General features: G+C 39.2%; 1 protein-coding gene across 4 annotated transcripts in view; it reads right to left on the bottom strand.

The window, feature by feature from the left end:
- Positions 1-5,425: 5,425 nt before the first annotated feature.
- Mtr4 (exosome RNA helicase Mtr4) overlaps positions 5,426-17,311 on the bottom strand; it is a 105,790-nt gene continuing 93,904 nt past the window's right edge. For all 4 annotated transcript variants that reach the window (XM_081742359.1, XM_081742357.1, XM_081742360.1 and 1 more), the window contains exons 14-16: positions 15,775-15,934; positions 10,832-10,994; positions 5,426-5,819 (exon numbers count right to left, since the gene is read on the bottom strand). In XM_081742359.1, coding sequence (XP_081598485.1) covers positions 5,662-5,819; positions 10,832-10,994; positions 15,775-15,934 — 481 coding nt within the window. In that variant the 3' untranslated portion in view covers positions 5,426-5,661. The remainder of the gene's footprint in view (positions 5,820-10,831; positions 10,995-15,774; positions 15,935-17,311) is intronic.

Raw genomic sequence — 17,311 nt, 5'->3', positions numbered from 1 at the left:
TAGCCATTTAAATTCCATTGAAGAAGGGACATGTTCAACAAGCATCGAGAACAAGAAGCGAGGTACTGCGCTTGCCCTTTTCACGGCCTTCCACAAGGGTAAAATCATCGAGCTCCTCCTCCACCATATCATCCATAAGAGACTCGTCATCACTAGGTGGACTACGTGACGTATGCTTCTGTTTCTTCGCCCCAGGTGGGCTAGAAGACTGGGTGCGTGAAGATTTCTTCGATGCCTTGGTAGAAGAAGCAGTGGAAGAGGGAGAGACAGCTTTGGAAGCTTGAGCCTGGAGTTGTTTTTTTCGTTCCTTCTTAGTGAGGGGTTTGGTAGGAGGCTGGCTGTTTGACTGCTTCAAAAACTGAGTTATGGAGGGAGTAGGAGCAGACGAGATGGAGCCAGCTGCCGGAGCGGCAGGAGGCTGAGAAACAGGAATGGGCTTAACAATTCGTGGAGGCGAACGATCGTTCAAGGGAAGCTTAGGCTGCGAAGCAGATGATGATCGGTGCTTCGTACGGGATAGTCCTGGGTTCACAGAAGTAGTGGTACGGGACGCCTTGGAAGAGACTGGCGCACTGGGAACCTCAACGTCAGTTTGGGTAGCAGAATTGACTGTCTGGGTACCTTGGGATCTGCTGGTCTTTAGAAGCGAAGAGAAACTGGTGCCGAAGTTGACTTTTGGCTGTAGTCTTCGTTTAGCCTCAGCGGCGGAGATCTTCTCGATTACCATCAATTCACGGATCTTCTTCTCAGCCATAAAATTAGGACAGTCACGTGACCAAGCTGGGTGGTCACCTTTACAATTAGTGCACTTCGATGGGGCCACACATGGGGCCGGACCATGAGCTGCAGAACTACAATTGCCACAGATGGCAGAGGCATGGCAAGAAGGGGCTGAGTGGCCAAAATGTTGGCAGTTAAAGCACCGTAAGGGTAAAGGAATGTACGGGCGGACCTTCAATCGATGGTAAGCAACGTTCAAATGCGTTGGAAGGTCAGGTAAAGCGAAAGTAATGACATACGAATCCGTGGGCTGTATGGTACCATGTTTCTTCGTTGTAATGCGATGGACATCTGTGACATGGCTATCCTTAAGTTCAGCACATATTTCCTCCTCTGGTAACTCTCGCAAATCGAAGCAAGTGATGACTCCTTTGCTAGTGTTTAGTTGTCGATGAGGCTCAACCAGAATAGGAACAGGTCCTAACTGTTTACTAGCGAGAAGTAATTGTGACTGTTTTTCGGTGGTCGTCTGAACAAGGAGCGTCCCATTCCGTAATTTTCGAATATGGCCAGGAGGAAACGTTCCTGTGGCAATGTGATGAATTTGACGATGTACTAGGAACGGTGACAATTTGCTTAATGCTCCAGCGGTTTCTGTTGATCTATCCTTAATAATTAAATATCTTGGTGCAAGACCAAGCTTTTCCTCTCTTTCTCTGTCCTGGGTGGGTAGTTGAAGCGTATCCATAACTAAATGAAGCCCAAAATCCTCTCAGCTTCCCCGTCATGGTTCGAAGCGGCCAACGAGGCTGGCAGGTCCTACCTGCATGACCCTTGTCAGCAAGCTAAGCTGTGACACCAAGTCAAAATGACAAGGAGGCAGAGCCACTTGCACCGCCGACTGATGGGTACTTTTGAGAGGACCCACGTCCCACCGTGTAAGGGGAGGAACCAATGGTTCATTGGAGATTCCCGCACCGCAGACTCCCAGCATTCCCTTTCAGGGCATCACTCCTTCCGGTCCTGCTGGGTGCGCATGCGCTGCACTCCTCCGTCCCACGGCCCCGGGTCCAGCGTCATCCAAGAAAATCCAATCAAAACCAGTCCATTGCAAGGTTGTCTTCTAAAAGAGCAGTCCACATCCGAGGCTTTTATTTGTAACTACGCTCGATCGCAGGTTTTAAATGCCGGGTGATCGGCCCGGCACAACCCCCAACCTGGAGGACCAGTGGCTGATTGCAGTTCCGAAGAACTGGGCGATGGGGGCGCCACATCCCGACGCCGGGTGCAGGCTGATAAGTTCTCGGCCCTACCTGGAAGGACTTTAGCTACAGGCACGAAAGTGTCAGCCTATTCAACGTATTCTTCCCAAAGGTCCACACGCTTGGTACATCATTGCTCCAATTTCTGTAACATATATATATATATATATATATAATTTGTTAAAAACTTCTGCAGCTGCTATAACCTAGTTATCAGAGCTAAATTTCTGTCCTTTCAGAACCATTTTCGGTCTAAGGAACAGATAAAAAGGCGCAAGGTCTTGCGAGTTAGGTGGGTGGTTAATGCACCGAAACTCTAGATACTTCAGAAAACTCATTGTTCTATCAGTCTTGTGAACGGGAACTTTGTCCTGCAGGAACAACACACCTTTTCTCAGCTTTACCTGGTGTTTTTCTTTAATAATCAGAAGACTGCAGTAATACTCTGATGTTACGGTTTGTTTATCCCTTTAGAAGGTAGTCTGATAAAACATCATCCTTATCCCAGAATATTGAGACAAGCACCTTGTTTGCGGACTTCCGTGCTTTGAATTTCTTTGGCCTGGAGATCCTGAGTGGCACCACTTGCATGACTGTTGTTTAATCTCAGGATAAAAGTAGGAAAACCAACTTTCATCACGTGTAACAAGGCAATTTTAAAAAAATCGTCCTTTGAGCTCACCAAGATACCGCAAAATCAACTAAGACGTCACACGTATGCGTTTCTGATAGGTGTTCAAACGTCTGGGAACCCATTTCGCAAAAAGCTTGTGCATGGCCAACTGATCATGGATTACTGACCACACATGTTCTTTGGATATATGCAAAGTCTCAGCTATCGCTTAAAGTAAAATTCGTCTATCACTCCAAATGAAATCATGAACCTGATTAACTTTTTCCTGAGTTCACACTAACACTGGCCTTTCACGTCTTTCACCATCTTTTGTTGAAAAACCGCCACACTCAAAGTTTAAGCACCATTTCTTCACAGTGGAGTTCGAAGGGTAATGTATACCCAATGTGTCTATATGCAATCATGGATTTCTTTAAGCGACTTTTGTTACAGGAAGAACAACTTCAAGACACCTCGCAACTCCTCCTTGGTAAATTCCACATTTTTGTAAAGAAAAATCCGTTAGTGTTGCGATCATTCCAGCTGGCACTCAAACTCACAAAAGATCAATGTTTCAAATGCAATGAATGATTACACGATGACATATGCGGAAGGGAGTCGGGCAGAGAACTTATCATCCCCCTCTTCTCTTCTAGATATTTGTATGTGACAAATTTTCATTAAATTTCATGTGTTAGTTTAAAACTTGCAAGGGCGTTTAAAGATAAATCGAGGAGTGGTATATATTGAACCTCTCATTCCCGATCGATTTAAATCCAAGTAATAACAATGATTCGTAATCTTTCAAAATATATAATCAAAATAGCTGCAAAATTACCTCATATACAGTAATTAACATGGAGAAAGTTCCAAGTTTCGAATGAATTTACTTACATTTTTTTTCTTCTTTGCCCTCCCAGCTGGTCTAGTAGTTTATATATGCGCTTTTGATGCACGTGGTCCCTGGTTTGATTCCCGCTGGAAAAGCATACAAACCTGAACGCATTACAGCGCTTCGGATCTAACCTTAAACTCTGTAGGTCCATGTCTCATTTAGCGTCGGCGCTAAACTTCAACAAATAACAAGTTTTCCCGCCATTTTATTCACAGATTTTAACTTTAAGTAATTAAGGGGCACATGTCATACCTTATTAAAAAAATTACGTTATAAGGACGGGACTAACAGAAACACAAATACCGACTGAATGGAATGGTAGAAGTCTGCTTCAGTTAATCATATTAACTATATTTACTCACTAGAAAATGTGATTACCTTTATCCTACACGTCCTCAATAATTTCAGAACCTGAATATAGTTCTCGATATGTAAAAGAGAACATTATGGTGTACATTCTTTGTACATTAAAACCACGGACATACTAGGGTATACATGAGAGTATACGGCGTATACGCACCAACCTATTATTTTCATAGGCTTGCGTGGGCCACGGTGGCTCAATGGCAGAGCACTCACATCTGGTGCATGTGATTTTTGGTTCAATCCCAGCTCGCGCCAAGTGAGATTTGTGGTGGGCAAACACCGTGTGCGTGGGTTTTCTTAGGGTTCCCTCGTTTCCTCCCACTTTCTTTATTCTACCATTTCATTCATTTGTTACTATCACTGTCTGTTTTAGCCTAGCCGGTATAACCATGGGACTAAAACAAAGATTTCATTTCATTTCATTTAATATACCTGCGTGTACTCACCTTAAATTTACGAAAGAACGTTTGCAACTGGGGGGTCGGGACGTTTTATTTTTGAAAACGGTAGAGTGTATACCCACCAAGAATTCTAGCATTAAGTACTGGCAATGACTACTGTATTCTAATTGTCTCATCTATTGCGCAATTATCGTTTAACAGAAATATAAGGAAGAAGTATGGACTTTTTCGGGTGTCTGTACCATTTTATATTTATAAATATACATTGTGTTAACAAAAATGTGTCACAATATTTTGGGAACAGAAAAAGTTCATATGGACCTGTGCTCAAAAGTGAACAGTTTCGGAGTTATAGGGTGTTAAAAACTTGAAACAAGTGAACTTTTAAAATTCACAGCTCTACTAATATGGGACCTATCGTAGTCAGGTCAAGACATCACTGAGGAACTGGCATGTGAACTATTCAAATAACCATGTTTGAGAATGCTTCAGTACCTGCACACCAATGTTTAGAGAAGTAGGTGGAGAATGATCAAGTACTCCCAAACAGCCTCTCTAATAATGATTGTGCAAGTACCGAAGGTTCTGAAAGATGGATATCTAGATAGTTCACACTAGTTTCTCAATGATGTCTTGATCCGACTACGATCGGTCCTATAGTAGTGGAACTATGGACCTTTTAAGTTCATTTTTTCATGTTTTCGGCGCCCAATAAAATAAGGCTTCCAATCACAGGTTCGTCTTTCTTATTTTGATGTAAGGAATCTATTCTCAAAATACTGTGACACTTTTTGAAACACCCTGTAGAAGCGCATTAATTCATTTCTCCAAGTTTTACGTGTTTAAAACCAGTATGTATCCGAGATGACCGAAGTCACGAAAATGGCTCTCACCTTCAATTAGCCTCACACTCAAAATAAATGAGAGTGAGTCCACGTAAGCACGTATCCTACAAGTAGATAGCAGGCCAAAGCCCAAGCTCAATGTAATGCGGGTCCCAATGAGGCTAGTACGTGCGAACCTTATTGAGAATAGCGAGTCTGAGCTCGCAAGAGTGTGAGTCTAAGCGAGCATGAGCCTGAAACTACGCGAACTCGAGTGAGCTGCAATTTCAAAGTAGCCATCGTGAGTAAGACTACCACACGCCTATATAGGGCTAAACACTAAATTAGATCACTTTATATATACAAATTTATTTCATTTCATTTTCAGTCTTTTCTTAACAAATGCGGAAACACATAAAAACATACTTTAATCATTTTTCTTTTATACCTATTTTATCTCTTTCTCAATTATCCACACAAGCACTCACTCACATACACACACCACATAAATACGTACACGCGTACGACGTTGCACGGAAAAATAACTAATTATCTGCTTCAAATCAATGGTCGTGCACAATCACAAATACAAACTGGCAGCAAAGACAATGTCCCTCTTTAATAACTTAATTCCTTCGCTGAATTTATTCTCGAGATCTGTGTTCCCAATATTTTTGGCGGCCTGCACCATCTGCCTCAATACTTCCTCTAGACGACGCATACAACGAATGATACTCCCTGAAAGAAACAAATAAATAATATTATACGGAGAGTGTCTCGCACATTATATTAACTTAATAAACTCTGCTAAAGACAGTAAAGAGACTCACAAGATTCCATATATGGAGTATTCGGAGGGATATCTTGCAGGAAAGAAAGAAAAAAAAAAAAACTTGCATATCCCATTATTATAAGCAACCAATATTTTTTTTGCTACTGTACAGGTTGCATAGAAGCTGGGGAATATTATAGATTTAAAATGGAACATGGATAGTTACCGTGAAGATTTTAACAGATTAGTGGTGGTGCACTTATCTCTGGTGCGTGGGGTTCCTGGTTCCATCCGCGGCCAAGTAAGTTTGTTGTGGACAACATCGTGTCCGTGGATTTACTCGGGGTACTCCCGTTTCCTTCCACTTTTTCATTCCACCAATTCTTCCATTATCATGTACTTGCTTTAATAATCGTCTCCATTAGCCTAACGGCTATAGTCCTGGGACGTTGAACTAAAAGATTTCATTTCACTTCCCGTGGTAGCTCAGTGGTAGAGCGTTCACCTCTGGTGCTTGGGGTCTCTGGTTCGATCCCAGCTCGCGCCGTGTGGACTTTAAGGTGGACAAACACCGTGCTCGTGGGTTTTCTCGGGGTTCTCCCGTTACCACCCACTTTCTTCATTTCACCATTTCATTCATTTCTCATCATCACCGTCTCCTTTAGCCTAACTGGTATAACCATGGGACGTCAAAAATTTCGTTTCATTTTCATTTCATTTCATTTCCATTCTGTAAGTCCCATTGCGTGATCCTAATAATAAAACTGACTGTATATTTATCCTATGAAAAATTTCAGAAATCTTTCGTCAGCCACAAAAACAAAATTCACATTCATAATGATCAAAATCTGTGCACTGAATTTTGATTGATTATTAAGAATGTGAATTTTGTTTTGCTGTTAGTTTCTTTTTTTCGTAAATTGTGATCGAAAAGGGAACAAAAGGATCTTGAAAATTCTCACATTATAAATACTAGTTCTGCCCCCCCAAATCCCGCTCGTCCGCAAATTGCCTACACACTAGCAACATCTTTATGGATATGTTGCTCACAGCTCAATTACTTTGATCGAATATATTAATAAGCTACACTATAGCAAGTAAAAGATAATGCTCCATACTCACCGCTATAAATCACGAAACAGTAGCACTTTCAACGGACACGGCCCCCACCTTCAGCGGACTTGACTTTTTAAAAAAATACTTTTTAGCCTTTTTCAGACTCAAATCAGCAACCAGATGAAGACGAGGACCCATCCTTCTAAAGTGCTACTGTTTTGTGATTTATAGCGGTGAGTATGGAGCATCGTCTTTTACTTGCTAATGAGACTATTATCACTGCTCGCAATATATACTACTACAGCTACACTATACTTCGTCCAATTCTCGCGGCATCTGCAAATATCACAAAAGCAGGGTGAGATATAAAAGAGATTGCCTGTCGGCGCAATACAGGCAATATTTAACACTAACGTCAATTACCAGTTTCGCTGGGTTAAAATAAGAAAAATAATAGTAATATGTTCCGTTAGTCAGTCAGTTTTTACTGTTACTAAAGCGCTCTCAAATTGACAGAAACAAAGAAAATATAATGCAAAATCAGAAAATCTATATAAATAAAAATTAAACAATACTATTGAAGGCTAAACTTGGATTTAAACGGCATCGGAAATGTCACTGTTCATTTCACCGTCCCCAAAACCTATGGATTCGACACTAATATCGGTCATTTTCGATCATTTTTATATATTCCCCCTCCTCCAAGTTGTGAGGCTGAATTTGGATTTAAACGGCATCGGAAGTATCACTGTTTATCTCAGCGACCTCGAAAACTATGAATTCGGCACTAGCATCATTATTTTCGATCATTATATATATAAGGTGACTGGTAATTCGATGCATTCCTGCAAAGGGCATATTCTACAAGTACTTTGGAACATTTTCACCTCTATGAACCGGGGGACGCAGATCAATAGTTTCTGAGTAATTTGAACATGTGTAATTTCTTTTAAATCTACCAGCTAACTAGAGGTGCGCGAGAAACTTTTACCCTGACCCACTTTCATATATCGTAGAGCGATGAAATTTTACATGTGTAATCCTACATACCTATGTAGTTCATGTGGTAATGTACAGCTCGTAACTCTGCACCGTTGCTGTTTTATAGGTCTGAACGTGAAGTAAGGTGTAGTGGTATAAAATCCATTACTGTACCTCACAAAGCAGCGCGGCATCATCGCATAAGTATTTGTTCCTAGGAGATGACTGCATGGTTGGGAAGAGGTGGAAAGAAGACGGTATGTGATCAAGAGAAAACGCGAACTATTACGGATTTCATACCCACGGTCGTTCATCTGTCTGGCCAACATTCGAGCAGTGAACGGAAGCATTGTTTTCGAGAAGGCGGAAACCTTTTTTCAGCATGCCATGCTCTGGGATTTTACAGAATCTCACAACGCACGCTGCAGTGAGGCACAGTATATCCTGGGAATTGTCGTTCCCTTTTGCCTGGAAAGCAAGTAGTAATATCCCATGCTCATCGCAAATAAACGTGATCATCTCTTTTGTCGCTTACAGTTTAACACAGACTTCCTTTGGTGGTGATACATCGGCATGCTGTCAGTTTTTTGACTAGGTACTTATACATATATTTATGCAAGGGAATTACTCAAGGAAGGGTTCGAACCTCAAACTTCGGGGTCACACCGGTCTTTTAGATGGCTCTACGACATGGGAAGGAACTAGTCCTGTCCTCCTAGAAGATACAATTCCGGCCTTCGCCTGGTGGGAGTGAAGGACACGAGGGAAAACCTAATTAAACCAATGACAGCGTGCCGACGTACCACCACTAAAGAAAGTCTACGTTCAACTCAGAGTGACCAACGTGATGAACACATTTCTTTGCGATCAACATGGGGTATTACTACTTGCTTTCCAGGGTACCACAATTACCAGGATATACTATGCCTACGTTCGTTACGGATTTCTGTGAAATCCCAGAGCGTGCAATGCTGACGAAAGGTGTCCGAAAACAACGTACCCGTTCATTGCCCGAATCTTGGTCAGACAGATGTACGACCCTGGGCATGAAATCCGTAATAGCGATTTCTCTTGACCGCACACCATCTTCGTTTCACCTCGTCCCAACCATGCATTCATTTTCTAGGGGTAAATACATCTGCAATATTGCCACGCTGATTTCTTAGGTGCAATAATGGATTTTATATCACTACGCCTTACTTCATGTTCGGACCTATAACATAGCAACGGTGAAGAGTAACGAGCCGTACATACCATATGACCTACATAGGTATGCAGGCTTACACATGTTAAATTTCATAGCTCTACGATATGTGAAAGTGGGTCGGGGTAAAATTTTCTTGCATACCTCTCGTTTGCCGGCAAATTTCAAAGAAATCACACATGTTCAAATTACACAGAAACTATTGATTTGCGACTACCGGTTCATATGGGCAAAAATGTCCCAAAGTACCTGTAGAATATCCCCTTGCAAGGAATGCATCGAATTACCAGTCACCCGATATATATATATATATATATATATATATATATATATATATATATATATATATCCCTCCTCCCCTCCCAAGTTGAGGGATTGAATTTGGATTTAAACGGCATTGGAAGTGCCACTGTTCATCTCAGCGACCCCGAAAACTATATAGAGTCAAAATATCGGTCATTTTTATATATTTCCTCCCTTCCCTAAGTTGCACCGTCGAAGTGAAATGATAAAAAAACATCTCAGGCCTGAACCTCTATGTTGAAAATTTGATCAAGATCGGTCGGTTGATTCAACAGTTATTAAGTCACAAACATAATCACTTTCATTTTTATTTATATAGATAGATAGATATCACAGTATTTTCGAAGAATATTATATTTCGTAAAACCGTATGACTAATCCGGTGATGTCAATCTGATAGATGATACGTGGATAATAGAGAACTCCTTCGTAGCTATATGGTTAAGCGTATGTGCCTTCGGCGTAGGAGACCTGAGTTCGTTTCCCGGTGAAAATTCATGTGGTTCGGGTCCCACGTTAAGCTACAGATCTATGTCTTCGTGCTGAAAAGGACGATAAACTCCAAATCAAGTAAGCATGAGGGCAACAAAGAAGTGCAATGCTGCTACTAAACGCCTGTAGGAACATGGGTTTAGAAGCAAATGCAGAGAAAACGAATACATGGAAATTCGCCGTGACCGTAATACTACCAACTATGAATACGTTAAAATATCATGTAATACTTTCGACAAAACGAACAGGCGAAAATCATATCCACGAAAATAAATAAATAAATAAATAAATAACTGTTGACTCAAAGCACAGGAAATTTGTGTTGTTATTCAGTTCAAAATCTCTTGCTTTTGCGCATTCTGTCGAGGAATTTGAAGCTTAAAATATATAAAACGATAATCATGCCTACTGTGCTGTATGGTTGCGAAACATGATCGCTTACTTTGAAGAACGCAGACTGAAAGTATTTGAAAATAAAATCTTGAGGTGAATACTCGGACCCACGATGGACGGGAATGGGGAGTGGCGAAAGCCTCATAAGGAGGAACTGTATTTTATACAATTTACTTAACACTGACCCTCATTAAGCCTAGAAACCTCAGGTGGCAGGTCATGTAGTCAAAATGGAAGTAGGGATCCTTTCAAAATTTTAACGGAAAAATATCATTAAGATCTAGGCGCGGATGGAAGAACAATATTAAGGTCGCTCTAGCAGAAACAGAAATACAAAGTAGAAACTGGATCTAGTTGGCTATGGACAGAAGTCAAAGGAGAGCTTTTGTGAATGTGAGCTTCGGGTGCTATAGGCCATAGAGTGAGTGAGTTAGTATGCCCAGTCAGTGTAAGACAAAGTTGGAAAGGGAAAAAATAAAATTTGGAAACTATTCGCATAGCAAGAAACGCGTACATTATAAAGTAAATAAAGAAATAAACGTATGGTACCTTCAAATATATCTGTCATTTTGCATATTTCAGAGAACGATGCTCCTTTACACCACTGGTAGACCACTTCCATTAGGAACGGTTTGAACTGATCGACGTAAACGTCCTCACTAATTTCCAACTTGGCTTCAGCACTCACGCGAGCGATTCGACGAGCCAATTCCTGGAAATTACAAATACAAAATTTTAATCAGTAAAACTTAACACGAAATTTAAACAGTGAAAATATGAGACTAAACCTAGAATCAAACCTATAGGGAAAGGTAGTACACAGTGGATCAGACGTTATTAATTTATTTATTACTAGAGACCGGATGTTACGCAAACTGCCTATTCTTTAATATTAAAGATATGATGTAAAATAACGTTTTAAAGTTTATATAGGGATTATAGTTTCAATTTAAACCAATTTCATTTTGCCTATTTCGTTCCTTCCTGCCTAAATAATTGCTTTAGTGCCAAATGTTGCCTATTCTATACATTTTCTTCAAAATAAGATTTCATTAGGAAAAATATATAATTTAGTATTTCAAGAAAGAATTCTGACTTCCGAGAAATATGAGTGCTCTTTGTAGTGAAAAAATGCCGTAAAACTTTTCTGCCGATCTTCATTACTTCGAGTTACATTTTAGTGCCTATTTTACTGCCTATTTTTTAAATTTTAAGTGTCTATTTGCCTGCCTATTTTCTAGGTTTTTAATGCCTGAACATCCAATCTCTCTTTATTACACAAATTCACCTAGCGCATGTCAGCTGCTCTGTTTTCACCTATTAACGAAATGTCAACTACAATGTATGCTTCTCACTTGTGGTGAGAAATCTGTTTCGCTTGTGCTAAAGTAAAAAATAGAGTAATAAAAGCGAGTGCTGTGACGTTGTAATTTATCTTGTAATTTAGAATATTACAGACAGAGGAAGTAGGTAAGAATGTATTTGTGATATAGGATTGTTTATTTTGTTCTTCTACTTTAATAGTTTCTTGTTGTGGGTAATTGTTTTGGTTGACACCAACAAGTACACAGTGGATCACATCGGTGTGCTACATAGTGGACTGATCCACTCTGTACCTCATTGTGTGTTTATAGAAGCTCAATGTATTTGGCATACTCATTTAGAAACACGTCATAGTATTGGTATCTCACGGAGATTTTACTATCATGTTACACGTTACAGATTAATGGTTTGACCACGAGGAAATACACGCAAAATAGGCAGCGTGAAAGACACTTAGATGAGAGAAGCAGTGTAATTAGTGATGGAGCAGGGATATTTTACTAGCAGTGTTGGCAAATTGAAGAACATTGATTACACAATTTTGAACAGGTATGTGCCAAAAATTAAGAAAGTACCAGGTGACAATAAAATGGAGCCAAGAGCCAAATTATTTTGTATGACAAATATTCACTTTGAGTTAGAGCATTTACCTGTGAAATATATAAAAACGTGCAGCAAAATGTGTTACTGTTAGTCTACGATTGCCGTGGAGCGTTTGGTGTATGAAATTTCCAACAACAACAATATATCGATACCTGCTTCGTGGAGGAAAAGCAAAAATTTCAGATCTAGAGTGAAGCATAATAAAGATCTTAGTATTCGAAATCCATAAGGTGTGTTGAATAGCGTCAATCTTGGACTCATTAAGATTAACGTCATTCAAAAACAATATTGAGGCATTCTTTAATAATTTACGTAACTTATCTACTAAATATCCCAAATTCTGTACCTTTCACATATTTTCAACTTAGATGAGACAGGAACTACAAGAGTTCAGACATCTAAGAAAGTAATAACACAGAAAGAAGCCAAGCAATTAAATCTCTGTGCGAGTGGCAAAAAAGGGATCTACGTTACGACGTGTGTGACTGTGAGCATCGGGTATATTTTTGCCACCAGCTATGAATTACCCTACGAAATATTTTAAACAACACATGATCAATGAGATATCACCTAACACACTCAGTTTCAGAACTCCATCAGGATGGATGAATGAAGAATTGTTACCACATTCTAGCAATAAAATACAATACAACCGCTGGATGTGCCTGTATTTGGACCATGGAAAGCGCATACCTAGTTGTTACAAAAACCCAATCGTACCCATGTCAATATACGAAATAGCTCAATGCTTCGGAATAGCATTTACACGAGCAGTGATTCCAACCAACATTAAAATAGGTTTTAGAAAGACAAGAATGTTTTCTTACGATCAAAATATATTTACAGACCTTGATTCTCTTTTCTACGCTGTATGTACGCAAAAGCAGACACAGAAGACCAAATCAATGCACCTTCCTCAAGCAACAATCCTGTAATTCAAGAAGTAGAGAATATAGATGCAGATCCGAGAGAAAATGCTTTCTGGAAAGAAGAACGTTTACAGTGTTTTTCTGTCACCTCAAGAAACATCGTAAAAAGAAAGGCAAAAGCCGTCCAGTGAATAAGGGAGTCCAAATTCAGCAGCAATCGGAAACAGAAAGGTAAAAGAAAGACCCTCCGCCCTAAAGAAAGAGAAAGAAAAGCGGTAGTTCAACAGAGAATGATGATTTTCAGCCAATTGTATCATAAGATTCTTCAGATGATGATGTTATTTTAGAAGACGAAATCTTTCAGTTTCACGTCTCATGATGATGTCCCTCAGGCTAAGGGAGACGGACGATGATACTTTAGAGACAAAAACTACTATTTATGATGATTTGGAACAGGGCCAAAGAGAACTTCAACCTGGTGATTACGTTCTTGTAAGATTTCTTTCGCGGATACATTAATAATTTATGTTGGTCAAATCACGACTAGGAAAGACAATGATGATGATTTTTAGATTTCGTCTCTAAGGAGAAGTGAGAAGATGCATAAAAGTTTCGTCCAACCAAATAATCCAGATATTTCACCCATATACAATATTTATATAGTAAGAGGGCTTCCAAAACCTCTTGTTGTGAATAATAAAATACTGTCTGGTAATATCAGGTTGCTGGTAGAGTTCCAGGGAATTGATCTCCGCTAATCTTTTGAAGTTTCAAAGGATGATAATATCGACTTGGACCTATAAGCTTTTCTTGTCATAGTAAAACTAATAATCTGCATAACCAGATTAGTTGAATTCAACGCAGAGAGTGAAAGATATATTCTCTATTTTTGTAACAAATTGTTTATGCTATGCTTACTTACTTAAACTACTAAATTTACTAATCCAGAACCAATAATTCTCCGGACAAGATATCAGTTTGTCTAAAAAGTCTGTTTCATAACAGCTATTTGCATTATTTATTTTGGTAATCAATTCCTGAAGTTAATAGTATGCTATTAAGACGCTTGTAATACTTCAATTCTAACTTCTATTTAGAATTTTAGAATTTATTTTGTATTATGAGTAATGGTACAGGTTTTGACAATAACGCTTACAATTTTATGTAGATTTGGAAATGTTCAGATGGTGGGTTCCTTTATCGTGCGTTCTTATTCATTACTTTCAATATTTTGTTCCTTTGATCCACTGTGTACGTATATATAATCCACTGTATACGATAGTGGTACACAGTGAACCAATTTACAAAAAATATCCTTAACTGTAACTTTAAGATATAGAGCAGCGCTACACATTAATAAATTACTTACGAATGTAATGGAGACATGTGCCCATGTTCTACACAGAACAAATTCCAGTAATACTTACATTAAACGGATTTATACTGAGAGTTTTAAACATTGACCCACTGTGTACTACCTTCCCCTATTTCTATCCTACCACTACACCACACCAACCCTCCTTAAACTAGTCACAAATTCTCACTCTTTGATGCTCGTGTTGAACCAGAACATACTGACTGTACCACAACTAACATTTGCTGAGCTTTGACAATCAAATATCAGATATTTACGACAAATGAATTTTATATAAGATAACCAAACAAGTTTTTGTCGTTCGTGATTGAAAGGAACAGATAGACATACGGCGCATAGTACTAAACGCACAGTAATCTGGAAGTTATTTCCTCCCTTTTGCAACATTCCTGGAACTGCGCAATGCCCTGGCGATAAAATTCAGGAGTCTTGGATATAAAGAAGTCCCTGAGTGCATGTCGCACGTCTGCCTTACTGTGGAAGTCATGCAGGAGGTTAACCAGGCAATGAAACGGCTCGATCCAGCATGTACGGTGGATAGTACAGTAGCTCTTAGCCAAGTAGCTGAATGGTATTTCTGGTCATCCTTAGCACGTATGGTCTCACATTGTCGTGGACACTTGCCATTAATCAACGCTGGCTCCTTCTGCTGCACTGAATTTTACACCTGTTGTAACTGTTGTGAGTACAGGTCCGCACTGATGGTGTGCCTGGTGGTAGGAGCCCGTAACCTTCATAGTATAGACCGTATCTCATCATCCTACTTCGCATACAAGAAGCTGGATTACAGAACCACATCTTGAACTTAGTACTAATTGCCTGTATTTTGTTATTTCTCTACGTGAGACAAAGATTACACATTCACTGAGTAAGACTGAGGGTAAAAAATACCAAAATTGTGAGATAAAAGTAAATTGGTTAAAGTTATTTATTTATTTATTATGTTGCAGATACAGCTAAAAGGACATTTCATATTAGACGTATTAACATAAGAAGGTGCGAAGAGAGGAAGTCGGCTAAGGCCTAGGTAATCATTTTGATATTCACTTCGAGGGACTGGAATTGTTGAGAACCCTGAAAAGAAGATGTTAGGATGACCGGTCGGGAAATTCTCAGCCAGGATTTCGCGAATGCTGCAAGAATGCCAAATGTTCATCTATACCTTTAATGAAATAACGATGTGCGTTCGATTCCTAGTGGCCACATTGTGAGCCAACTGGGAGTTAACTGAAATCGAGCAAGCCACAGTGTATATAGAAATCATTAAGAAATAATATAAACTCTTCAATAAATAACTAAATTTAAATATATAACGTACGTACCTGCATTTGCCGAAGAGGTCCTGTAAGGTCTTCTATATTAACACTGGATGTTGATTTCTCGTCGCATACGAAGCAACTCAGAAGGGCAATACTTTGAGGTACGGTCAAATTGTTAAACACTCCATTGAAGATCATTTCTGTCATCAAAAGTTCGTCAGCACTGGAAAAGAAGGGAGAACGTGCGTGTATTTTTGTTAATAATCTATGAAGCGGAGGCATTTCTAATCAACAAAATAGAAAAATGATTTTTTTTTCTTTCTTTTTAGTTTAACGTCCCATGATTATACTCGTTAGGCTACAGCGGACGGACGATTAATGGAAGTAAAAGATTGTAAAATTAAAGTTTTTGTGCTCTTCCACGGGAATCCATCCCGGAATTTCGTGCACTAAATGCATACCAGTTAGACACTAAAGCAGCATAAAACAGAGAAGAAGCATTAGGGTAATACGATTCGAAAGAGTAATACGCAATATTTAACTCTTTCAAGCACTGTGCAGATAAGCCATCTACGCTCCCTAAACAAGAGTTAGGCTTCAATATATATACATATATATATATATATATATATATATATATATATATATATATATATATATATATATATATATATATATATATATATTAATACGAATTTTCAGCAACAATTTGCTATAATTCACCAAGAAAAGAATTTCTGTGGCATATTGATAATGGTATGCTCTTAACAACTAGTGGGCAAACAAATACTATATCATGTTAGGGAAATGTAATTGGCGTTATGCTAACCTTTCAGTTACAAACAGAAATGGGTGGTTAGCATAGCAGAGCTAGCCACAGTGCTTGAGAGATTTAAGAACCGATGTAAGAAGATGACAATTGAAGAATAAAAGCAATGATGAAATTAGCAACAAATCGGGAATGAAATAAAGTAAAATGTTTAGTTTAACGTCCCACAATTACTCTTTACTCTTTAGGCTAAAAGAGATGGATGATTAATTAAAGTGAAAAATTATGGAATGAGAAAGTGGGAGGAAACTGGAGAACCTCGAGAAAACAATGTACCCGCCTTGCACTGGGGTAAGCGTTCTATTACTGAGACACCGTGGTCTCCAACATATTGGGAAGTGAAGGCAGAGATTCATACAGGGTGTCTCAAAAGTCTCCTGACATAGGGTAACTTTGTTATTATCAGAGTTACAACAAAATGTGAGAGGAGGAAGCCGTCTCCAAATATGTTGTTTTCAATCTAAAGTGAAGGATTTTTTTTTTTTTTTTTAAATCAGGAGCCGTTTGCACTGTACACTCTTTATGCGCCCAATGTTAAATGAAAACGCAACGTTGCAATTTACTTTGATCCACTACATAAAGTCAATGAGGGCATGTTTGAAATGGAGGCTGGATATCGACATGCTAGCGTAAAAGACAGTCACTTCCTTCACTTATGTCATAGGTCCAGGTAAATCGCAACGTTCCGTTTTCATCTGACATTGGGCGCGTAAAGAGTGTACAGCCCAAACGGCTCATCCGATTTTAAAAAAAATTCCTTCACTTTAGATT

Source organism: Thermobia domestica, chromosome 16 (genome assembly GCF_964235325.1).
Source record: "Thermobia domestica chromosome 16, izTheDome1.hap1.1, whole genome shotgun sequence".
In the NCBI taxonomy this organism is placed as follows: domain Eukaryota; kingdom Metazoa; phylum Arthropoda; class Insecta; order Zygentoma; family Lepismatidae; genus Thermobia; species Thermobia domestica.
The sequence above is the reverse complement of the archived record's forward strand: the minus strand, read 5'-3'. Positions and strand labels throughout refer to the sequence as shown.